Raw genomic sequence first — 22883 nt, 5'->3', positions numbered from 1 at the left:
AATTATGGACTGAAATTCTGATTGTATGAAAATAGAGTACGCTATTACAGAAAATGGTGCCAAATATAGAAAACCTGCTGTATGTTAGAAAATTGATCAGTCTAGGCATTTATGACTCCCACATTCTGTGATTTCTATGAATTATTATGATTAGCATTAATTGAGGTAACAGATCTAAATGGGCCAAAACTAAGGAGCTTAAGATAACGTGTCTAAATGGTGGCACACGCTGAATCTGCCCTCCTCTTTTGGCTTCTGTTCGTTCTTGGAGGAGAAGACTATGCTGAAGTTGCTTGTTTTGGCAGTCTGCTCCTTTAACTTGATCTCCACCCTATTTCTAGGAATTCAGTCCCTTTCATGCCTGCCAGTCTGCTGAGTTGTGTGCTGTTTTTGGAAGGGCACAATACGATTTTCTTATAAATTCTATGACATACTTGTATGAATTGCCAAAATGTTCTATGAAACCTAAGTGCCACATAAATGACGGCAAAATAGGGCCACTGACATGTTGCTTTGGCTATGGATTTTGTATGATTCATTTCTAGTCACATACTTGCACCATCAGCTTGCCAATGTTTCTATGATAACCTATTATTTTAGGCATTTATAATTCGCTCAATGTATTCCCTACTGAATAACAAAGATCCCAGTCTAGATATCTGTATCAAATTCAGGGAACAATACTTAACATCAGTGACTAGTACTCTACACAAGTGAAACTAATGTGTTCATCTAACTGCTTTTAATGCTGGAAAAAAATTAAAGCGGTCTAACTATTAGTGTTTTTTTTTTTTTTTGCATGTGCAGCAAGACATTTTCAAAGGCAACTTAATTATGCATTTTAATGGTAAGTACTACTAGTAACCAATGTTTTCACAGGCGTTATTAGGATAAACACAATTCGAAGCCTTCCAGCTGGAAAGCTGGGCCCCCTTTATCACCTGGAGCCGGTGCTTCACCAGAGCGCGCTCGCTGAGGTGTTTTGCTTAGGATCCGGTGCCCTCCTCGCCCGCTCTTAAACACCCCCTTATCCTCGCTAATTTGTATTCGCCTCAACACCCTCCCGCAGCCTGCAGTGCAGCTAAAGCGAACAGGAGGCACTCGCCCGCTCCTCAGCCACGGCCTCAGCTCCTAGGCGGAACCCTTCCGAGCGACGCCACGGCCCGGGCGGAACACGGCGCTGCACGACCGGCAACGGGCCTTGTGCCGGCCGGCCTGGGCCTGCCGCCCCGGGGCCGCGCTGCTCCCCGGGCCCCGCGGCTCCGCGTCCGCTCTGAGCCCCACGCCAGCGCCCCCGCACGCCCCGACAGCGCTGGGAGCGCAGAGCCGCCCCCGCCGCCCCCAGCCACCGCGCCCGTGGCGCCCCCGCCCCGGCCCGGCCCCCCCGGCGCATGCGCGGCCGCGGCGAGCGCGGAGGGCGGGTCTGGAAACGGCCCCCCCGCCGCCGCCGCCGCCGCCGCTGAGTGGCGGCCGGGTCACGTGGTGCGGCGCGAGGGCCCGGGCGGCTGGTGCGCGCGCCGGAGAACGTGAGTGCCGAGGCGGGGAGGGGGCGCGCGCGCCGCTGCCGGAGCGGTTGGTGCCCTCGCCCGCCGCCGCGCGGGGCCGGGGAGGCGGCAGCCGCAGCCAGCCCCGCCGCGCGCGCCCTGCCCTGCCCCGCCGCCCCCTCCCGCCGGGCGTGGCCCCCGCTCCCGGCGGCCGCCCCGGCTGGGCCCGCTGCGGGGCTGGCGGGGCTCGGGCTGGCCGCGGCGGCGACCGGCGGGGCGGCGTGGGGGTCACGGCCCGCGGCGCCCGCTCCTCCCCGGCGGAGGGCGGGAGCCGGCCGTGAGGCGAGGCGAGGCGGGAGCGAGGGGCGCAGCCCGGGGCTGGCTGTCGTGTCCGGCGAGCCGCCGGCCTCCTGTGCGGGAGGCTGTCCGGTACACCGAAGCAAGAGCACTTCGGAGGCGTCTGGGCTGGGGAAGGCTTGCCCTGAAGCCGTTAGCTCTCCGGAGCCGGCTTTAGTTAAGTTGCCCTCCGCCGAGCTTAGCTCGTCCCCCGCCGCTGGAAGCGGAGTGGCGGAGCGAAGTTTATGGAAATGAACTGAGTTTCAGAAATCGCAAAAAAAACCTGATATTTCCCACTTTAACAACTCTTAGCATCCCCACCCCCCCGGTTCTGTAGGACTGTGCTCTTGCCAATGCCTTTGAGGCGGCAGAAGGCAGCAGTGCCTGGCAGAGCAGAGCACGTCCCGTGGTGCGCGGTGCGGGGGTGGTAGTGCGGGTTCCCCGGGTCCAGAGCCCGGGCACGCCTGTCGGGTCGGTGAACTGCAGCAAAATCACTTCGAATGCGCTGCGTATTGACTCCGTTAATATTTGTTGTATTTATTTACTCCGTTTCCCTTCAGCAGTGTTTTTTACAGATTCTGTAACTAATCAACTAATTAAAAAAAGAAAGTGACCAGAATTATATCCCTTTCTTTCCCTGTTAAAATGATAAAATCATTAAGAAAGAAAAAAACACAAAAACAAAACCTGCAAATAGTTTGCAGCTGTACCACAGGAGAAGCAGTGACAAATGTACCTCAACTATATTTGGTAAACTTTCTTATGTTTGTGTAAATACCGAGTTTAAGTAATTCAAGTGTTTATAAAATGTATTTTATAATACCTGAGTTGGTTTAATTTCCTGAGATAGTGCAGTGATGTTCTTCCTGGAGCTGCATTTTGTTAATTCAAAGAGATTTGAGGTCTTGACAAGAGTTAACACTAATACTAGAAAGTGTATATTTCTGAATTTTTTGTATATTTAACCAGTGTTATTTAAAATGGATTTCATTAGAAAGTAAGCTTCCTGTCCTTCCTTTCTCCTACAAACTGCAGACAAATTTTCCCTCGAAGCAACACAAACGAAGGAGTGCTAAACTTGTAAGAGCCCTTGTGCTTCACACTTTTGAAGTGGAGTCAGGGAAGCATTGGTTGTTTCATTTTAAATAGATTACAAAATCCTTGAGATAAATAAAGGAGGACGCTCTTCTGGTATAATTACCCAGTGTTAGGATTACACAAGTGTAAGTATTACAGTCAAGTAAAAAAAACAAAACCCTCAAGCCCTTGACTCTAATTAAAAGTAGTTAAACATGTGTGAAGTTAAAACTCTGTGGCCTAAAGTCCACTGTTGTTCTGATGTATTTTTATTTCTTTAAACTTTGGCATCCCCTTACCTTAACCAGTACAGTGATACAGCTATAAATATTTATGGTTATTTTATTTCTCTAACTTGAATTATGTGTAGATGCATCCTAGCATTTTGAGAGGTAGTTACTAATTACCATCTATTATGAGATGGGGGTAGTAAGAATGTTTATCAAACCTTTCCATGTCCCTTTCCTTCCACAAAACTGGTAAGGGGCTTAATATGTCCATTATCTCCCCTCAAAATATTTTGATAAAGTAACTCTGACTAACCGACCACAGAGGTTCAGCAAGAGCTGATGCTTCAAAGAAAGAAATTATCTGTTGACATATTCCTTTTTCTTTGTAGCTTGGTCAAAAATGCTTTATCTGTTTGATTATATGTGGCATATAAATTCAGAGGTAGAGAAAACTATCTCTACATTGCTTTTAGGTTTTCTAAGCAAAAAAAGCAGTGATAACACATTGCTGTTGTGGTTCCTTTATAGAGCCTGAAGAGATTTTTTTTTTTCCCCCCCAGTGAAGGAAAACTAGGGAGATCTCCTAAAATGTAGACTTTCATAAGTGTAAATTATAAAAATCTGTAAAGGTTCCTGCTTTTTCTGTCTGTTCTACACTAAAATGTCTTACTGATTTGGCAATTGCAGCAGAATTTCTGTTCTATAAAACTGATATAAAAACTACTCCTTTTGACAGTGTGTTTATAATCAGCTTCTTGACTGGAATAATCTATAACCATGAAAAGGCTTTTTATTAGGTTGTTCCATTTCAGGAGCTGGTTTATATTGCACTCTGAAAAGACTGGTGTGATCTTTGTCACCAGAGGAGGAAATAGGGAGCATCACTATTATATGTGCTACAAGTAAATACTCTTCACCATAGATGAGGCACGTGAACAAACCACTTCCACGTTGGTTGCCTACCAAAGGTAATGGAGAAACTGAAAGATCAGGAAGGAATGAGTTTAGTGGCAGATTAGTCACGTAATGAATATATTTTCAATAATTTCCTGGATCACAATGTGAAGAAGTTTTCAGTAATTGTTGTTCTGATTTTTCACAAACTGAAGAGGTTTTGAAGAGTTTGTTATGTCAAATAACGTTTCTCATATTGTTACTACAGGAATTCTTTTGGCCTTTTTTAAACTTCTATCATTTATTTTTCTTCCTGCAACTTGGGATCACTGGTTTTGTTCAGGTTCTGGCTGCTTAAGTCACTGCTGTATAATGCCCAACGTGTAAATTGCCTGCAATGTGTTGTATCAGCTTGAGAGTCAAGCTGGTGTCTGAAATGCCTAATGTAATTTCAGAATAAGTCTTCCAGTCCATGCTTAGCCAGCTTTGTTGGTGCTCAGGGAAGTTCTGACAGAGCAAATGTACAGCTGATTCTAACTGTACGTGGTGGTGGAGTAGCTCCTTAGAACCGAAGGACTGTTTGGACAGTCAGACCGCCCTCTGTTAGAATTAAAACTGTCAAATTTATATCTCCCTGAGAGGGGCCTAAGGAAGCTCGTTGGTTCCACATGCTGTGTCCTAGCAGCTCGCTATGACTTCAGGGTCGTTGTAGCTGACTAAATAATTTGAAGACTTTTAATTAGAAGTGGATGCCATGTAGGAAATGAAGGCGGACAGATAAAATATAGTTATTTTAAGCACATTTTAGAGACAATGTTAGTAGTCTCAAGTGATGACAGAGAATATAACTCGTCTTTACAATGCTAAGCCTTAAAGAAAATTCCAGTGGATGCTTGTTCTGTTGTTTAGATTTGTATATTGATTCTAATTAAATTTAAATATGTAAAGTAAATTGATTTCTCTTTTGTGAATGAAAATATGAGTCCAAAATTGGCAGGGCTTCCAGTGATATTGCAAGTAATAATTATAATGAAACAATTTGAATAACTGTATTTTAATTGAAGGATGGATAGGTTGCAGCCTTTAAGTATTTTTCTTTTTAGATTAAATAGCAGTAGTCAAACTAATGAAGCGATTAAAAGCCTAAATGCTTAGTGTCTCAGATGTTCATACTTAAGATGTGAGGCAGAGTATGAGATTTGACCTAGTCTCTTCTGTTCTTTCCTCTGAAAGCTGTCTCATTTATTTTGGGATAAGGTGTCCAAAAGTTTTCTTGTCAGGTATTAAGATGTATATATTTTATTGTGAATAGTAATTGTCACACCCTTCAGAACACAATTTTCAGTTTTAAGTTGAAGTTGTTAGCTAAAAGCTTATTTTGTTAAGGGCTTCTTTTTAGTAGTATTTAAGAGGATTAAGGAAATTTAAAACACTTTCAGTTTTCTTGCTGAAGCAGACATAAGAGGCAGAGGAACTTCCTTATTCTCACCGAAAACTTTGAAGTACATTTAAAATAAAAGGTGGCATATTAAAAAAAAAATTAAAGACTTTGTGACATAGCCTTTTATTGCAGTCATTTTATGTTGATATTTAACTTTGTAGTGCTTCCTTTCAGCAAGGTACTTACTGACTTAAATTATTTTAAAACATTTGTATTACACATGTATGACTTCTCATACCAAATTCTGAAACGTTGTGTTTTTTCAGTTTAAAGTTCAGTATTCCTTTGTGAATGAACACACATTATGCCCTTTAAAGGCACATTTGATTAATCCGGAAGTAATTCGTTGTAAAGTAATTACTTTTATAATTATGTCAGAACCTTGTCTTTTGTTATGAACTATGTAATTGACTATATATTTCAAAGCTTATTGTAACTGACAGCTGTGGTTGACCTTCTCCTTGCATGTGTGTTAAATATCAACAGGATGATTCATTATGTTTCAAATTTTTGATTTTTTTTCTTGCATTAATTTTTTTTGTTATGCCTTCCTTCCCCCCGCCCGCTTCCAAAGTTTGAGGGTGATAGTAAAAGGGCTTACAGTTTGCTTCTGCCTCCTTTGTAGGACTCTTCTTTTGCCCTAAAAACACTGTTTCTGTTTCATTCTTTGCTTGGATAAGTCTTTGTACCCTGAGACTGTATCTTCATAGACAGGTAGTGTGGGCCTGTTGAGGCTTATCTGCAGTGTGAAATGGTTTATGCTTGGAGTCTGGTATTCACCCTTTACATGTTTCAAGAGTTTTTACATTGGTCTAGCTCTAATCTGGACACGTAGGCCGAGTGCCCAGTTTTTTCTGGAGTGCACTGAGTTCTTTCCTGTAACACATCTCCTGGTTTAGTTTCATCTGAAAAGAGACTAGTTCGTGCACACTCAGGCCACTCCACCATGTGAACCACAGTGAAGTCAGTGGGGGCAATGGAGAAATTAACTTCAAAATGATACTCCTGATCTGAACTGAAAGAGTAGCCCTGGGATTTTTTTCTGTTAGTGGAGAGTTATACCTAAGGTACCTCCATTACAAATAATTTTTGCAAAGCAATAAGAAGAACAAAGCAGTTCTAGAGAGAAGGTTGGTGACAGATCTGAAGGTCAGGATGTGCCGTGCAGGTAATGGCAAAATCTGTAGATCACGGCTGCATTCACCCTCAGTAGGAATGAGATGTTGTATGTCTCCGTCTATTCATAAAAATCTAGGCTTGTGCCACAGTGTGATTTTTTTTTTTTTTTTTTTTTTTTTTTAAGGAGAAGGGCAATGAGCTGGATTTTGCTTCACATAAATATAAATCAAAATTTCAGGGTGGTTCTGTCTATTTTGGGGGGGGCAAGGGTATAGGGGCATTCTTTTTCTCTAACTTCAAGTTACAGCTATAGGGAAAGACAGTATAACATTTCATTTTAACTGGTATTTACTAAAATACTTACTTTATTACATGATTTTTCAGTAATATGAAGTCATAATATTTTTTTTTATTTTATGGTTGCCAAGTGAGCAACTGTTGTCACAGTAAAAATAAAAGTTTGAACGTTTTGCACTTGGTTAGTACAAAACAAACAAACAAATTCCGAGAATGTTTAGTTCAGACATTTATCTTGAGTAGGTGACAAAAATGCAGACACGTGGCAGCCTAGATGCAAGACAAATGTCCATTTCAAGTCTGTTCTGGAAATTTGTACATTTTGAAGTGGGTGGCATGTTTTCAAAAAAGAAAAAAGAATAACTGCTTCATTGTTTCAAGCCTCATTAGACTTTTAATAAACAGAGTAGAGGCTGAGGAAGAATGTTCAAACAGTTGAAGGCTCTATATATTTTAAGTGAGTTGCATTCCAGAGGGCTCTCAAATAACTACTGTTTTCTGTCTTATATCTTTTTCCTTTATAATCAAACACATAATGTGTCTTGGCTGGCATTTTTGATTGCTCCTAGTAATGGGAATGATTTATAATACATAGCACTACTGTAATCACTGTAATCCCAGTCATGTTACATGATTATTGTACAGATAAGTGCTGTATGAGGGTTTATTTTCCTAGGTGCATGTATGTTAAAAGTATTTAAATTGGGAATCAATGAGTATCAAAATGGGGATGGGGGAGACGACGACGACCTTAAAAAGTAAGACTGTAGTATTTGGCAATTTGAACAACGTGGTATGGAAAGATTTTGGGGTTTCCACATAACTTGGGTTTAAATGATGTTGACTTTTAAATTCTAACAGTTTTTATGTCAACTGTTTTGTGGTGGGAAAAAAATTAACCGTGTCAGTGGTATGAAAAAAGTCAGAGGTTTGGGCAGATGCATGTAAGAGCGGTTTGGGGATGTTGGTATACCTGGTATCAGAGCATGTAGTGAGAGATGACAGTGATTAAAGTTTTGATTATCTAAGTACTTTTTTGGTAACAAGTCAAAGGCGGACGATGTTAATTATCATCTGTAACAATCAAGTTACACTTTAAGAGGTCTTGGCTCATTTGAACTTTGTAGGGACTACAGCTGTGGTCTCTGTATTTAAATTGTGAGGATTAGAAATTGTTTTTTAAAGGCACCAGTGTAGTTAGAGTTCTGTGTTCAAGAGGCCTGGTATAAAGCGTGTTTCTGCTGTTTACACTCTGTTTTGGGCAAGACTTAGACGTTATGTAGCATCTCTAAGATTAGACCATGGGGAAAAAATGCAGTGAATTTCCTTTTAATGTAGCAAATATGTTTACTTGCATACTGTTCTACTACAGTTGTTCTGAGGACGCTACCAGGGTTGTTTTTTCTTCTCTTAAAGTGTTACAATAAGCATGAATGCAATTTAAAGAGAAATCCAGAGACTAGAATAACGTAAACTTAACTATAAGAAGTGGCATTAATTAGTTATGTGGGTGAACTAGCATGGAAGTATATGCTTCTCTCACTTAGATATAAATGGAGGAGGTCGGCTGGCCCCTAGATGATCATCTTTGATGTTCAGACCTGTGCAGGTTTCATAGTTCTTTTTGCTGTTATAGGATAACATCATTCAGAGGTGATTTCCTTCTTTTTCCATGTGTTCACTTACTTTGTGCGGTGCAAATGATCAAATTATTAATGATGCTCCGAGTACATAAAGGAAAAAAGTTTAGTAAAGTGTTTGCAAGCATACCAATGGTTTGTAGAAATGTTCAGCTTAGTAAATCCTAATAGACATAATGTGGAATGTTAAAGTTTGCATCTTGAGCTATTGTCCTTTTCTCCTTATAAAGGTGTCATTTTTTTCTGCTGTCCTCTAGAAGAATTAGATTGTTGCTTGTTTATCTAATAAAAATGTTTACAGGGGAAGCATTCGATGTGGTGAATTGGAAAGGAATTTAAACTAAATAAAAAGTCAGTATATTAGCAACTTATTCTAACTATTTTATAATATAATGGAAAAGGAGGTGAATGAGGTATTGGGATGAGAATTTTGTATATATTTAGATATTTCATGAAGTTTGATTTGAAACCTGATAGCAGAGTTTTGAAGAGTAAGTGTATTTTGCTGTCTCTGCGTAGTTGATATTTACGTGTGAAATAATGTCTTGTGTATCTTCAGTAGTTCAGCAAAGAACTGGCATCCTAGAAGTGGGGAAAGTGGCCATGCTATTTTCGTGCCACCTTGGAGACTTTTGAAAACAAGAACAATACTGGCCAAGTTGAGGTAGCCCTTGGAAGCTACTTGAAATCCAGTGTCTCTTCCTGTCTTCTGCAGGTGCTTCTGCTCTCCAGAAACTCCACGTCACCTTGTGCTGTATTCTCCAATGCGGCTTCCTCCCTCCTCTCTTTATAGGCTTGCACAGGTTAGCTCGATGCCCTTTCTCAGTTTCTGTCATAGTAACCCTATTTCTAGCCAGATCTAGAACTTCTATAGCCCTTTTTTATCCTCCATTTTATCTGGCATAAATAGGGCAGAGATGAATATTTTGCTATAACTGTCTGGAAATTTTATGTGCTGTTCTGGTATATGCTTTCCTCCTACTTTTTTTTTTTTTTTTCCCTCCATTGCATACTTTTAAACTAAATTTTGAATTCTAATCACTAGGAAAGCAATAACAATTTCAAAGCTTACATTTAGGAGCACTTAGCTGTGTCTGTTGAAATTGTAACTTTTAATTTTCATTCTTAGCTTGTATTGAATGTTTGTAAAAGTTGGAAAAATGGTCATAAAAAAGATCATGTATGTAGCAAAGATGGGAACCCTGAAAACCAAGATGCTAGAGAAGAATTTTTAACTGGTTTCTTTCCTGAAATTTTAATAATTGTGAGTGAATCGGGATATTAAAAAAAAAATGTCTAGAACACCCAGGAATTTTATATATGAAGTAAAGTCTAAAAAGAAATGAAAGAGAGGTTGCAGATTCCTTTTTCTTACAATGCTTGTCTGGATTATCTGTATAAATTCCTTTTATTTGTCTTATACCAGTTTAAAAATTGTGATTTCCCCCCCCCCCTTTTGAATTTTTGTTCTGATTTAAAAAAGAGGTTTCAGCTGATTAGCTTGATGAATTTGCTGTGTTTTTATAAAAAAAAAAAGGCAGTGATGAGCTTGAAAACACTCCTGTGTATGTATAATAACACAGTTATCTTTTTTCTTTCAGAATTTCCAAAACTTGTATGGTTTGAATTTGAACAAAAGACTAAAAATCAGAATAATCTTCACATTTCTTTGAATAAGAAGTAATAATGCAACGAAGGCAGGGAAGAGTCAATGCTGGACTGCTTTTGCTGCTTTATCAAATTTCTCAAGTTGGACTCCAGAACATTCCTTCTGTTACCCTTGGGGTACTTGCACTGAATATTTTTCTGTTTCTGAATCCTGTGAGGCCACTGCCTGAAGTGTGTATCAGTGTAAATGAAGGCTTCTACAGAAGGAACTGGCAGCGTTTACTGCTTTCTCCTTTCCACCACGCAGATGACTGGCATTTATATTATAACATGGTTTCCATGCTTTGGAAGGGGATAATGCTGGAAAAAAAGCTTAAGAGCGTATGGTTTGCATACATAATTGCAGTATTTTCACTGCTGATTGGAGTTGTTTATATGGTGCTGGAATTCATGCTTGTGAAAATTTTGGATGATCCTTCATATGAAATGAATTGTGCTGTAGGCTTTTCAGGTAAGGCACATAGATGGTCCAATTTACATACATAAAATTAATATTTATAGGTAGTATATAGGAATATTTGTTGAATGCAGAAAATGGATAGGTATACATCCATCCATATGCATGTATGTGGTTATGTCGATAAAGTTATCCTATTTTTTAATTTAACGCATGTACTTTGGGTACATGCTGTACTCCTGCTGTCATTGGGACCTAGCATTAAAAGGCAAGCCCTCCTCTTCAACCTCTGAGAAAGGTACTTCAACACCTCTGAGGGTTCCCTGTGGTTTTTGAATCGGTACTAGCTGGAACATCCTAGTAGTTGCTTATTTGGAGCTTCACGTATTCTCTGGTCACCTACCCTTTGGTAACAAGACATGCCTAGTTCTAATGTTGGCCTTTATGGTGGCTGTAGGGACCCTGAGTGCCTGAGGGTGAATATTTCAAGAATTTATGGTGAAATTTCTTTATAGCACATAACTGGGAATATAATGCTACCATATAATTGGGTAGTGTTGAGATTTCACTGTAAGGTTTTTTCACCAGATTAGTCTCCAGCTTTTCACTTAGCCAGACAGCAACTTATATGTTCGTTTCCTCAAACAAATAGAAGGGAAGTTAGATTTAGTGATATAATTATCAAGGTGATGCAGGTTTACGGCTTCCCATGCTTTACGGCAAAAGGGACCAAGTCACTGAACAGCAGTAATGCTGGCAGGCAGGGCAGGCATTGGTGATGGGCCAGATGGGGTCCCCATTTCATTCCTTACAAGAGACGTCAGCCATACTACAATATTGGCTGGAACATATATTTTGGATTTTTTAGTAAATTAAAAAGAGAGTGGGACTAAGCCTCTAATCTACTAAGCCATTTGTACAGAGGACAAAAAGTCAAGCTTTTTGTCAATTTAGGGATTACCTAATTGGATTTTAATTTACATGTCCTGCAAGGTAGATGGTTCAGATCTAGCATCGAGTATTGCAGCCTGTTGTGATGTGACTCCATAGTTGATCTTTCTAAACCTTCAACATTCTCAACTTGACCTTCAGTGTAGGTAATTTCTCTTCAGTTGGGGCAAGTGGCATGTATATGGAACAGCTGTTGAAGAAAATGAGAGTATTTTCCTGATAATAACAGTTTCTTTAAGAGCCAATCTGTATGCATATTTACGACTCATTCACTGTACCAGGTTTTAAAGAGTTCTACAATGCCTGGATTTTGTTTTAAATTATTTTATTTTAAATGGATGAAACGGACCTGCCCCTTGTCTCCCTGGGTGGAACCTGACAATACCCCTGGTCAGACAGTTCCAACAGACACTTAAACTTAAAAAAAAAAAAAGTAAAAAAAATTGAAGCTGTACAGACACGATTCTGGTAAGCCAAGAGTGGATTGGATGGAGATGACTCCTAAACTACGCTGCTGCTATTGAGTATTTCTCGCCTTTAGTAAATTCATAGTTTCTGAACAAGTCTAGTTTTACCAGCAGCAAATAGTGTGAGCCTGTGTGTGTTTGCATACACACATTCCTGTTTATATTTGATCCTAGAATAACAATATTTACATTGCTGGATATATTAAGGAATCTTGCTATCTCTTGTTTACTATGGTGTTAGAAGGGGAGGGAAGCCTTTTTCATGTTTTTATTTAGTATATCTGTATTGATGTTCAACTCTGCTATCTTTTCCATGTCAAATCTTTTCCTTGTTGATTTTTCAGATTTTTTTTTTTTTTCAAACAACCGTGTGTGCTTTCTCTTGAGAGGAACTTTTTCAAAAACATTTTGGAAGTTCCAGTAAATGATGTGAATTCATTCTGTCATATCAGCTATTGCTTGCATGATAAAACAGTTGCAGTCAATTAGAATTGAATGATTATTTATTGTGATTAAAGGTGATTTATCTACTTTTTTTCAGAAACAAGTGATTCTGGAGTATATGTAAGATGATTTTCCATTCATTCAGAATTTGAGCCTACTGTTGAGCTTCACATGCATCTGTTTGTCTTGTTTTCAGTAATGGCTTTTCTCAATGAACATCTTTTTGAGTTCAATAATTTTGTCAGTTATTTCAACTAGAACTCCCATTTTAAAATTATGTTTGTATTGTTTTGAATACCTGAATAGCTACAGTGTGTAGGCCTATTAAAAAGCAACTTAGAATTGGCTGTTATACAAATATGTAGGTTTTTATCCTTTTTTTTTTAAGTCACTGAAAAGTATCACTGAAAACACAATTTAGAACTGTTGTTCTGGCATGCAACAGTATGCTTCATGGTGCTGTGAAACTGCATGGTCCTTCAATTTCAGTAGTTAAGTTGTTTGCATTTCTTTATTATTTGGGCACAAATACTTCTCTCTTTATGTGATTTCTTCTTGTTTGCAGGAGTCTTGTTTGCTTTGAAAGTTCTTAACAACCATTACAATCCAGGAAGAGTCAGCAGTGTCCTTGGATTGCAGATATCCAGTAAATATGCTTGTTGGGTGGAGCTGGTAGCTATTCATTTAATCTCACCAGGGTAAGTGCATTTAATATTTCGAAGTTAAGAGAAGAGGTTTAGGCTCTCTGAAGTAGTTTGAAATGTATTATGAAGTATGTGTAGTGTTAGCTGGTATCCAAATGGAGTGTTGGGGCTACAACTAAGTGCTGAAGCTACAGTCTGCTTTTTTCCTTAACACCCTCTATTTTGAGCACACTTCAAAATAAGAAACTGAAATCCTGTGCCCAAAAGGTATTACTAAGTATTTGAGGGAAGATAACAGAAGTTGATAGACAAGGAAAAGGGACATGCGTTTTCAGCAAAGTAACCAAACTAATACACTGCAGTGCCAAGGGCTTCATTAGCAAAACAACATTCCACTGTTTGCTTGCTATCCTAGTCCCTTCTGCCCATTTGTTGCAGTCACTCCTGTAATTTATGATAAAGCTATCATCCAGTATTCAGCAAATTTTACGCAGTTTCACTATCCTGCAGTCTTGGTGATCGTCTCCCTTGATTTTCCTGTGTGCTCAGTTCTGCCAGCACTGTTCATCTGCCCCTATCTCTCTGAGAATAGTGCCTTTCTCTTCCTGGGCAGTTGATTTCTGGAGTTCTAGTTGCAAATCAGTAATTTTCTTGTGTAGTATTTTATAACTGTCAGTCATGTTGGAGAATATATGTGAAGTACAGACACCAAACTTACAAACTCCCAAATTACAGTTTATATACAATTTCCCACTTTTCAGAAAGATATACAAAATCCCAAAAAAACACAAAAAAAAAAAAAAAGAGGAGAGCAATAATGACATACTCCTCGTCAGATATTATGATATAGCAGATAGAACATTTCCTAGACCAAAATGAGAATTCAGGTGTTACTTACGTTAAACACCGGTTGTATTGCTTTATGACTTACTGCCTCATTGACTGCAGCAAGGAATCCTAGGTTAAAAGACAGAAGAACTGCAGAGTGCTCTGTTCCAAATGCAATTTTAAGTGTGAGCTGAGAGGTCACTTGCATGGCATTATTACAAGTATAAAACCCAAGTTTTCAGTGTATTAAAAACATTCTTATGAAAAATGTAAACTTGTGTTAGCTCAACATAATTTTTATTTGGTATTGTGTTTAATACTGCTGTTTGTATTATTATTAAAGAATAATGAAAGAACATTATGTCTGAAGTAAAACCACGAGCATATCATACTGTATCTGGTAGAGGAAAAACATGAGTTTAGTGTTTGGGTGCCATTGTTTTTCAGTTACATTACTGCAGAAATGTATTTGGGGTAGAAAGTGTGTAGAAGGTCCAGAAATAATGTCAAAAACCTTTTTATAATTTTTATGGAAGCATAGATTGCTGCCTGGTCTAAAGAACCTCTGCATTGTTACGTGCAGTCTTGCTAGTTAGGACAATTTCACAGCACTTAAATGATAATGGGGGCCATAGAAAATAAGTAGTAATCTCCAGAAATTCATGTCCCAGAACACAACATGTTTAATTAGTAACTGCCAGCTACCTTGAAATGAACCATAACAATTGTAGCTCTCAGAGCACCGCTCTTACATGCTCATCTGCATGCTCAGGGCATGTTGTAATATTTGAAATATCTGATTAAATGGTGTCCCTTTGTAGATCAAGTTGCATAATTTAGTTTTGAATAGATAAGAGGTCAGTAACTGGGGCAAAATTCTGTCCAGTCGGAAAGACATGCAATAAATTTGGACCTGCCTTAGTGGAATGATGTATTAGTATCACCTGAGGATCCATAACCAATGAAGGATTCAAAAGTAATATTGAGCCTATTGAAAACTTCTATTTGTGGATTTAGGGGTCTACTGGCATCTCTTAATTCTTTTCTTTCTCATTAATGCTTTTGTCATGGGGAAATTTTAAGAGACACATAATACGCTTCTAATATTCGCCTTCTGTAAAGTAAGGATATTGAGATGTAGGCTTTTTATAGCAATCCTTGGGATCATTTCTTTGATGGAAGGACAGGCATGTGAAAAGTTATCTTATGTTTAATTTCTATGCCTCTTCCAGAATTGGGCATGTGGTACCGTAATTCATTTATCCCTTTTGCATGGAGGTGTTTTACCTATAATCACTATTAAAGGAAAAGCTTATCTTTCAGGTTGTTTCTGAGCGAACTGAAATATTTATCAGATTGACAAAGATGACACTTTGGCATTGGAAGCTGGACATTACAGTTTTTTCAAACTTCTTTTTCAGAAAGTTAAGAGTAAAAAAGGATGAAAATAATGGGAGAGTGGAAAGCTGGGAATGGAGAAGAGTAGAGGATGTTATTTTTAAAGCATTCAGAAATGTTGAGGTTTGATATTGTGACTGTCCAGAATGGCTCTCTTTGGAGTTTGTCAGAAATAGTGAGACTTGCTACTCTGGAGTTTAGAGACTCTCAGAGTTGTCTAACATTTCTGTAGCTCACTACGTCTCTGAAAACTGACTTAGGCATTTCTCCAGGCCTCCTTTTGACTGGTGTTTTGGTAGGTTTTATAGTTACTGACTTTCAGGTGTCTCATAAAGTTTTCCAGATCTGTGGATGATGCAGTCCATAAAGTGTATAATTCTTCTTACTTGAGTTTTTTCTATTTTCTACATTACCCTTAAGTTTGTTTCAAAGTTTGTCTTCATAACTTTTTCTAAAACTATATTGATAAGTGTTGATCTGAGCCAGTTCTGTTGACTTTTTTCTTTTTTTTGGCAACTTAAGATGCTTATTAGAATTCTTCATCTTAAAAAAAAGAGAAGAATTTGCAAACCGAGAACTGTCCCACACAAGAACAAGAGCACAGCAACAGTTCTACATTTGGCAATAGAGATTCATATCATTGTCTGATAGCTGACAATTGAAAATGTTATATGTTTGTAATGTATAATGAATCAACAATGACAGTTGCTTCGTTTCATGGGAAATCAAAATCTCAAAGCAGATCATGGTAAACATAATAGGAATACTGAGCTGTTCATTAAAAACGAACAAACAAAACCAAACCCCACAAAAATTAATTTATATATGTTGGCAAATATAAGAACATATTTTGATAAATCTGCTTTTAAATTTTGATTATTTTGCCTTGTACCCTTCCCAGTCTCAACCATGGTACATCATCTGGTGTGAATACAAGTATTTTGCATAACTCTAGTAAACTTAACGTCATGAGATCTTTTGTGTATATCTATTTTCCTATTTCATCTGCTTATTTTAATTTCTCACTTGTTTAATGCTTAGGGATATCATTGAGTCATCACTGGTTATCACTCGGATTTACTGTTGAACTGTTTATTATGCTCTTTATTGGTGAGAACTGTCCCGCAGGAACAAAAGGGCCAAGAACAACCAATCAACCAAAAAACCCTAGGTTTGACGGGAATGGCGTTATGTGATGAGAACCATTTTATAGCCTTTCATTCTGTTGTCAAACTTAGCTTTTACTTTTCTGTGGTATTTTCCCAATGTGTTACAAAATTGCTAACAAGTTTCCCCTTTCCGTTTAAAGAAGCAATGGCATTTTCCTGTATGGGGCTGTGTAAAACAAGTTGACTTTTACTTAGGCAATCATTTAATTTGGTTTAATTTGCATTCAGGTAGGTTGTTTAACACTGGTAAATTGACTATATGGCCTGCTTTCTAAGCAAGATTAAATTTTGTAGCAAAGAGTTTAAATTGTTATGTGCAGGTGACTGTGCTTGTGTTAATTTGGAAATAAACTATAAATACATGGATTTGATTCCCATGATCTCAAAAAATTAATTGTTTTTCAAAAATGAAGTTAGTCTAGATTCTTGTCATACATCACTTTGATGTTATTCTTTTGTTTGCTTGTTCAGTAAATGCATACTTCCTAGTCTAGCTTTGGAGTAGGAGATGCATGGAAATAAGATCTTTTCACAAAAGACTGCAGCAATGGCTTAAGCTAAAGACAGACTTTTGTTGCTAAGTGTCTTTGTCCTGTGGTAGAATTGCATGCGTAAATAATAATGCCTACCAGACTTTGGGGTTTGCTGTTAGCAAGAAGTTATGGAAGTTAAGTGATAGGTGTAGACTTTCTTGCTCTGTTTTCATTTGTTGAGTCAGGTGACTGACACCACAGAATTGAAACAATTCAGGATATATTCACCAACAGTGAGGAATTGATTTGAGTTCATTGTAAGGGTACTGGAACAATATTAATGTAAAAATTAATACTGAGAGGCTTGTAAACATTGGGTCAGAATCTCTCATACACGAAAAGCAAATGCAGTCCAAATGCTTTTCCCTTTAGTGATACCATTTTTCATGGAAATTACACAGCCAAATGAAAAAGTATAATTAATTCTGTTTAGAAAATTTCTCTGAAGTAATGTGCACATCAGCTTAATGGCAAATGTCTTCAGGAAACAGTATTTAGACATATTGCATAATTATCATTAGTATGAAGTGAATGGTTGAGATAAATTAAGATCTCTGGGGTTATCTACATTTTCAAACAAAAAGTTAAATGAGACATCATTTGAATTTCTTTGTACCAGGGAGAACATTAGTTAATATTGATAAAGCTCATTGACATTTAGAGAAAAAACATGCAATTTAAAAAGTCAAAAACCCTGTTTTTATTCCCATTCAAAGTTCAGCTTGTATTATAGAAACTGAAAATTGTACTGTGAAAAAAAAAAAATCTGTCAATTTTTCTTTATTAACCAGCAGGAAAAACCAGCAGGGAGTAGTTTATCATGTTACAATCAGGAGAATGTTTCTTCATTAGTCTAACTGAAAAATAACAGTCAATTTTTACCTAGTAAAATATACATTCCAGTCAAGACATTGCTATTCTTATGAATAGTGTAAAAAGCCTATTTTAGAATTGGTTGATAATGGAGGTTGCTTTATTGCTGATAATGTAAGAGTTTTTAATTATATCCAGGATTATTTACTGTATATGAAAAGCAGAAAATAGGAGTAACCTCAGGTTGCTGGATTAGACAAGAAAGAAGAGTGGCATTTATAATACAAGTGAAAGGAGCCTTGGTAATATGTGCTTGGACAAGACTTCTTCATGCAACTTATTGTGTGCTTTTTGTAACCTGTTTATTAATTTCTTTTCAGCCAAAATCCATGCCCTTTAGTTCTAAATTTTGCATATAATCCTGCCTTGTGAAAATAGTTGTAGTTTTGCCATTAACTTTAATGTCTGCAGATAAAACTCAGACAGCCTTATAGGCAGGAAATCCATTATGCAAATTTTTAAAAAAGGCGATCTACTGAAAATTAAACTTCGCTGTAAAATGTAACAAAATGTCAAGAAGAGTGACATTAAAGTATTATTCAGGATTAGTTGTTTAAATATGTGTAAGTTCATTGGAAATAGGAGTATCCACTTTGGACTAAGGCATGTGGATAGAAGAACATTAATTTCATGTGTAAAACAGTTATTTTATGCAATTTAATTAAATTAAATAATTCCAGTCTACTTTTTTAATAAAATAAGAAGGATAGAGTATCTGAGTGAATCTGATCTCAGAACAAATGCTCTGAGTGATACCTTCAGAAGGACAAACATGTATATGTTCATGTACAAACATATATGTGTGTGTATATGTAATTTATACTTACCAGTATTTAGTCTAATGCACTTTTAAAGATCATCACTATAATAAACTCTGATTGCTCTCTGCAGGGTCGTAGTAGCCCTTTCATTTTCCCTTGTGAAGCAGGGGCGACCATGGGAGAGAACGGGCCCTGAACCCAGCAGGATCTGGGAGGCCTCTGCCTCATCTGGATGGAGGCTTCCCAGTTTCTCCAAGCAGTCTGTGCTGCTAAAGTGTTTTTCAATCTCTTGCTGTGACTTACGTCCGTTACTCCTTATCCTATGGATAGACAATGTGGCGAGTGTATTCATTGCTGTTTGTGACAATCTTTTCCATATTTTAAGGTCATTGTATCTGTGAGAGATTTCTTCAATAAACTTAAGTGATTGTGGTCCCTTCAGTCTTTTCTCAGAAGTTGTTTTGTGGGCTCTCTGGTTTTTTGTTGCTCTTCTTTTTGTGCAGTATGCAAAAAGTAGGCTGAGTTCTCCAGCTGAGACCACTGCTGGGTAGAGTGGACAGCTACTTAATTTTACTTTCAGATAGTGCTCCTGTTTACATATTTCTAGTAAAATACTTGGTTTTTCTGTAGTGGTGTGACATGTTGATCTGTGCTTTATTGTATAATTCACTGTGTGCCCCAGGTTCCATCCTGAAGCTCTCCTACTAGCCAGTTGCTTCTAGCCTTTTTGTATAGTTGATGATTTCTGTGGTATGTTCACAACTCCGTATTTGTCTTTATTGAATTGCACCCTATTTTTTCCAAACCACTACTTCATTTTGTCAAGGTTACTTTAAATTGTAATGCCATCTTCAGTGACCATTACAGGTTCTCTTAGCTTATCATTTGTAAATAATATTTGGAATAGACTCTTGCAGAAATCCGCTTGATTCATAACCTGATAATGAATCACTGATAGATATTAAGTCAGGCTTACCAACAACTTAGGGATCTGTTTAGTGTAGTTTTAGAGTTCAAGGGTTTTAGGCCTTCTTTATGACAAATGCTGTGAGACAGCACTGCATTCTTAGAGCATGTGTGACATCTGCTAATTCTCCCTTTCCACGAGGCTTGTTGCACTGTAAAAGGAGGAATTTTGGTTGATTTGACATGATTTGTTCTTGACAAATCTGTTTTCTGCTTCTGGTGTTCTTACCTTGGTTGTATCCACAAATTATGTGTCCTAGTAATTGTTGAACAAACAGTTTTATCTGGGAACAGAAGATAGTGATTAGTTTGTAGTCCTCTGACTGGAGTCCTCCTCTTTCTCTATTTCTCTTTTATTTATTTCTTTTTTTCCTTTTCCCTGCTTAGTAATGGATATAGAAATACCCTTACAGTCCTCTGGAACCTTACCCATCCTCAAAACAGCTGGGAAAAGACACAAGTTAACTACTTCAGAATTTTGCTCCATAGTTATATTGCAGTTTCATTTGTTTTGACAGCATTAAAAGTTTTATTAAAAACTACTCTTTTTTTTTTTTTTTTTTTTTTAAATTGCACGTTATCGGTATTATTTAGTTGTTACATTTGGAAAATATCTACAAACATGTTTTCCATAATATAAATGACACCAAGTATTAGCAAAAAAAGGTATTAAGTTATCATTTGAGTAAATAACAATATAACATGTTCTAAAACGAAGTGGTGTTTCCTTAACTCTGTAACATTAAGCATTTTGGTGATGTAAGGGAAGCTGTATTTTTGTACTCTAGAGGATTGCTTTTCCTTAGTAATTACAAGTAGCAAGGTGGTACTGTTGATCACACTCAAATTAATTTTATGACAGCATATGGTGAAAAATTGATGTGATTTACCAAATGTACTCATTTTCTGAATGTCAGTGATAGTATTATTTTTCGTTTAGAAAACCCTGTTTAAACATTTTCATTATAAGTTTCTACTCCTTGAATATAATTTATCATTAAACAGTCAATAGTGTTTAGGAATCTAGTACACTAACCTGTTCAATAGACATGAAGTGGAAATTATCCCCCTAACGACTTTAAAGTTGAAGGTTTTTGATTATTCATATTGTGTAAATATACAACTTCACTGTATTGCAAGCAAAGACCTTGATTTTGGGTTTTGTGGAAAAGACCCTTAAGATCATTGAGTCCAACCGTTAACCTGTCACTGCCAAGTCCATTACTATACCATGTCCTCAAGATGAGCATAAAATTTGCTTAAAACACTGCCAGGAATATAGGTGAATCAATCTCATGTTGGTGATTTCTAGAGTAAGGCACCTTCTAGTATTTAATGTTTTCCTTGCACAGACCTTTTCCAAGTCAGGCATGTATTTTTCACAAATCTGGAAAATCTGTTCCAGAAAAATCTGTTTGGAAAATTAGTTCCTTATAGATACTTTATTTTGCTAACTACCACTTTACCTATTAATTTTCACATCAGCATTTGTGTTACTCTTAAAAAAAATTGTTGGTTACTTACAGGAGAGAACCACAACTCTGCATAGCAGAATACAAATTTGTGGTTAAGTAGGTGGCAAAAGAGTAAATTTAGATTTATCTTTATCTCCCTCTAGTGACACATGCGTTTTCTTGTATGCTTTTACCAGCGATGCCTGGGAGTTGTATTGTCATGAGTGCATATGCTGCCATCTGTGTAACTCTTCTGGATTTCTGTTTTTTACGTTAAACAGAGGTTTCATTTCTGCTTTATAAAGGCAAAAAAGCTTATATTACTTGAATCTTTGGACAACCAGAATAAATCCAGTGGACTGAGTTACTTATGATTGCATATCTTAATGTTTAGTGTGTTGGCTTCTCTAACTTCATAGCAGAGGTGAACAACTTACAAATAATGTTTAAACCTGGTTAAACTCAAAAGATTTTACTCTTAATGTCTAAACCTGGTTAGACACAAAAGAGTTTAACTCTTAATTTGAATGCTGAAAATTGGTTTATGAATTTAGAGTACCCCATAGTCATGGCAATACTTGGAACAAATCTTATTTACAGTAAACATATGCTTCAATGTTGATTTCTCAAAAGACTCTAGAGCCTTTTCATTCTATATGCAAATGAGCAATGATCTTTTTTAAAGAAATCGTTGGTAAATATAGAAAAGAATTTGGATCTCAGCATTTCACTCATTGTTCTTTTAATTTTGAAGGTACTGTGTTAACAAAGATTCCAACAGATCTGCATTCATGCTTATCTCAGACTAATTGTAGGATTCTATTGATAATGCAGTAGAAAGTACTGTATTTATGCTTTCACTTGAAACTAAGTGGTTTTGGTAGATCCTACCTAGACATGTCAGCATAATTCTGTGCATTTACTTTTTATAGATTAAAACGAGCTTCCTACTTCACTAAGTCTTTACTTAAATGCTTTTAGGGAAATGGTATTCTGTCCTTTAACCAAGCGATTAAAATGATCTCTCCAATTAGTTTCCAGCTTCTTCAGGATATTTGTAAGATACTTTTCTGTAATTGTATAGACCTATCAATTTTTTCGTAGTTATGAAGAAAGAAAACTTGGCACTATGTCTTTGCAAGCAAGTAATTTCTCTATGCTTGATGTCACTCGGGGACTTTCTCAGTTACAACAAATTCTGCACTCCCTTTTCTGGATCCCTACAAAGCAAGTCTTCCTTTCCATCACTTACAAGACTTTCCTTTTTTGTAGGACTTCTTTTGCTGGGCATCTGGCAGGGATTCTTGTTGGATTGATGTACACAATGGGACCTCTGAAAAAGATCATGAAAGCCTGTGCAGGTATGTAATTCTGTTCAATTTGTAAAATCTGCATAAGAGACTTATTTTTAAAATTCAGTAAGTCTTTACATATAGAAATTCAAGCCATTCCATTAAGTTTTTAGGCAATTAAAGATACACTGGTTATTAAAGTGAATGCAGAAGAAAAAAACAACTTTTTTCTTAAATATGGATCATAAGAACCAGTAATTGTCTTTCAGATATTTTTAATTGGATGAATGCCTTTTACCCTTCTCTTTAAATGTTTATTTAGAGTAAATGTTTCACATAAAGTCACATTTTCATTTACCTCTTAAGTGAAGCGTGGTGAAGCCATAAAAATATGACAGAATACAATATGTTCCCATGCTGATTTCTGCTACTTGTGTCCATTCTAGTGGAAGTCCCTACAGTTTGAAAAAAGTGGTGGGATGTTTGAGAAATTGTTACCAGAATTCTCAAGCTTTCCAAC

General features: G+C 37.4%; 1 protein-coding gene across 3 annotated transcripts in view; it reads left to right on the top strand.

Moving 5' to 3' along the window:
* Positions 1 to 1466: 1466 nt before the first annotated feature.
* The window catches only part of RHBDD1 (rhomboid domain containing 1), a 53796-nt gene continuing 32379 nt past the window's right edge, over positions 1467 to 22883 (top strand). The window contains exons 1-6 of one of the 3 annotated variants that reach the window (XM_082319531.1): positions 1501 to 1526; positions 3940 to 4095; positions 9234 to 9321; positions 10120 to 10637; positions 13011 to 13143; positions 22344 to 22432. In XM_082319531.1, coding sequence (XP_082175657.1) covers positions 10205 to 10637; positions 13011 to 13143; positions 22344 to 22432 — 655 coding nt within the window. In that variant the 5' untranslated portion in view covers positions 1501 to 1526; positions 3940 to 4095; positions 9234 to 9321; positions 10120 to 10204. Of the gene's footprint in view, positions 1527 to 3939; positions 4096 to 9233; positions 9322 to 10119; positions 10638 to 13010; positions 13144 to 22343; positions 22433 to 22883 lie in introns of all 3 variants that reach the window. The other 2 variants (XM_082319530.1, XM_082319532.1) reach the window with 2 other exon arrangements.

The sequence above is a fragment of the Platalea leucorodia genome (assembly GCF_965183815.1).
Source record: "Platalea leucorodia genome assembly, chromosome: 8".
Classification (NCBI taxonomy): domain Eukaryota; kingdom Metazoa; phylum Chordata; class Aves; order Pelecaniformes; family Threskiornithidae; genus Platalea; species Platalea leucorodia.
This window is presented reverse-complemented; position numbering and strand designations above follow the sequence as displayed.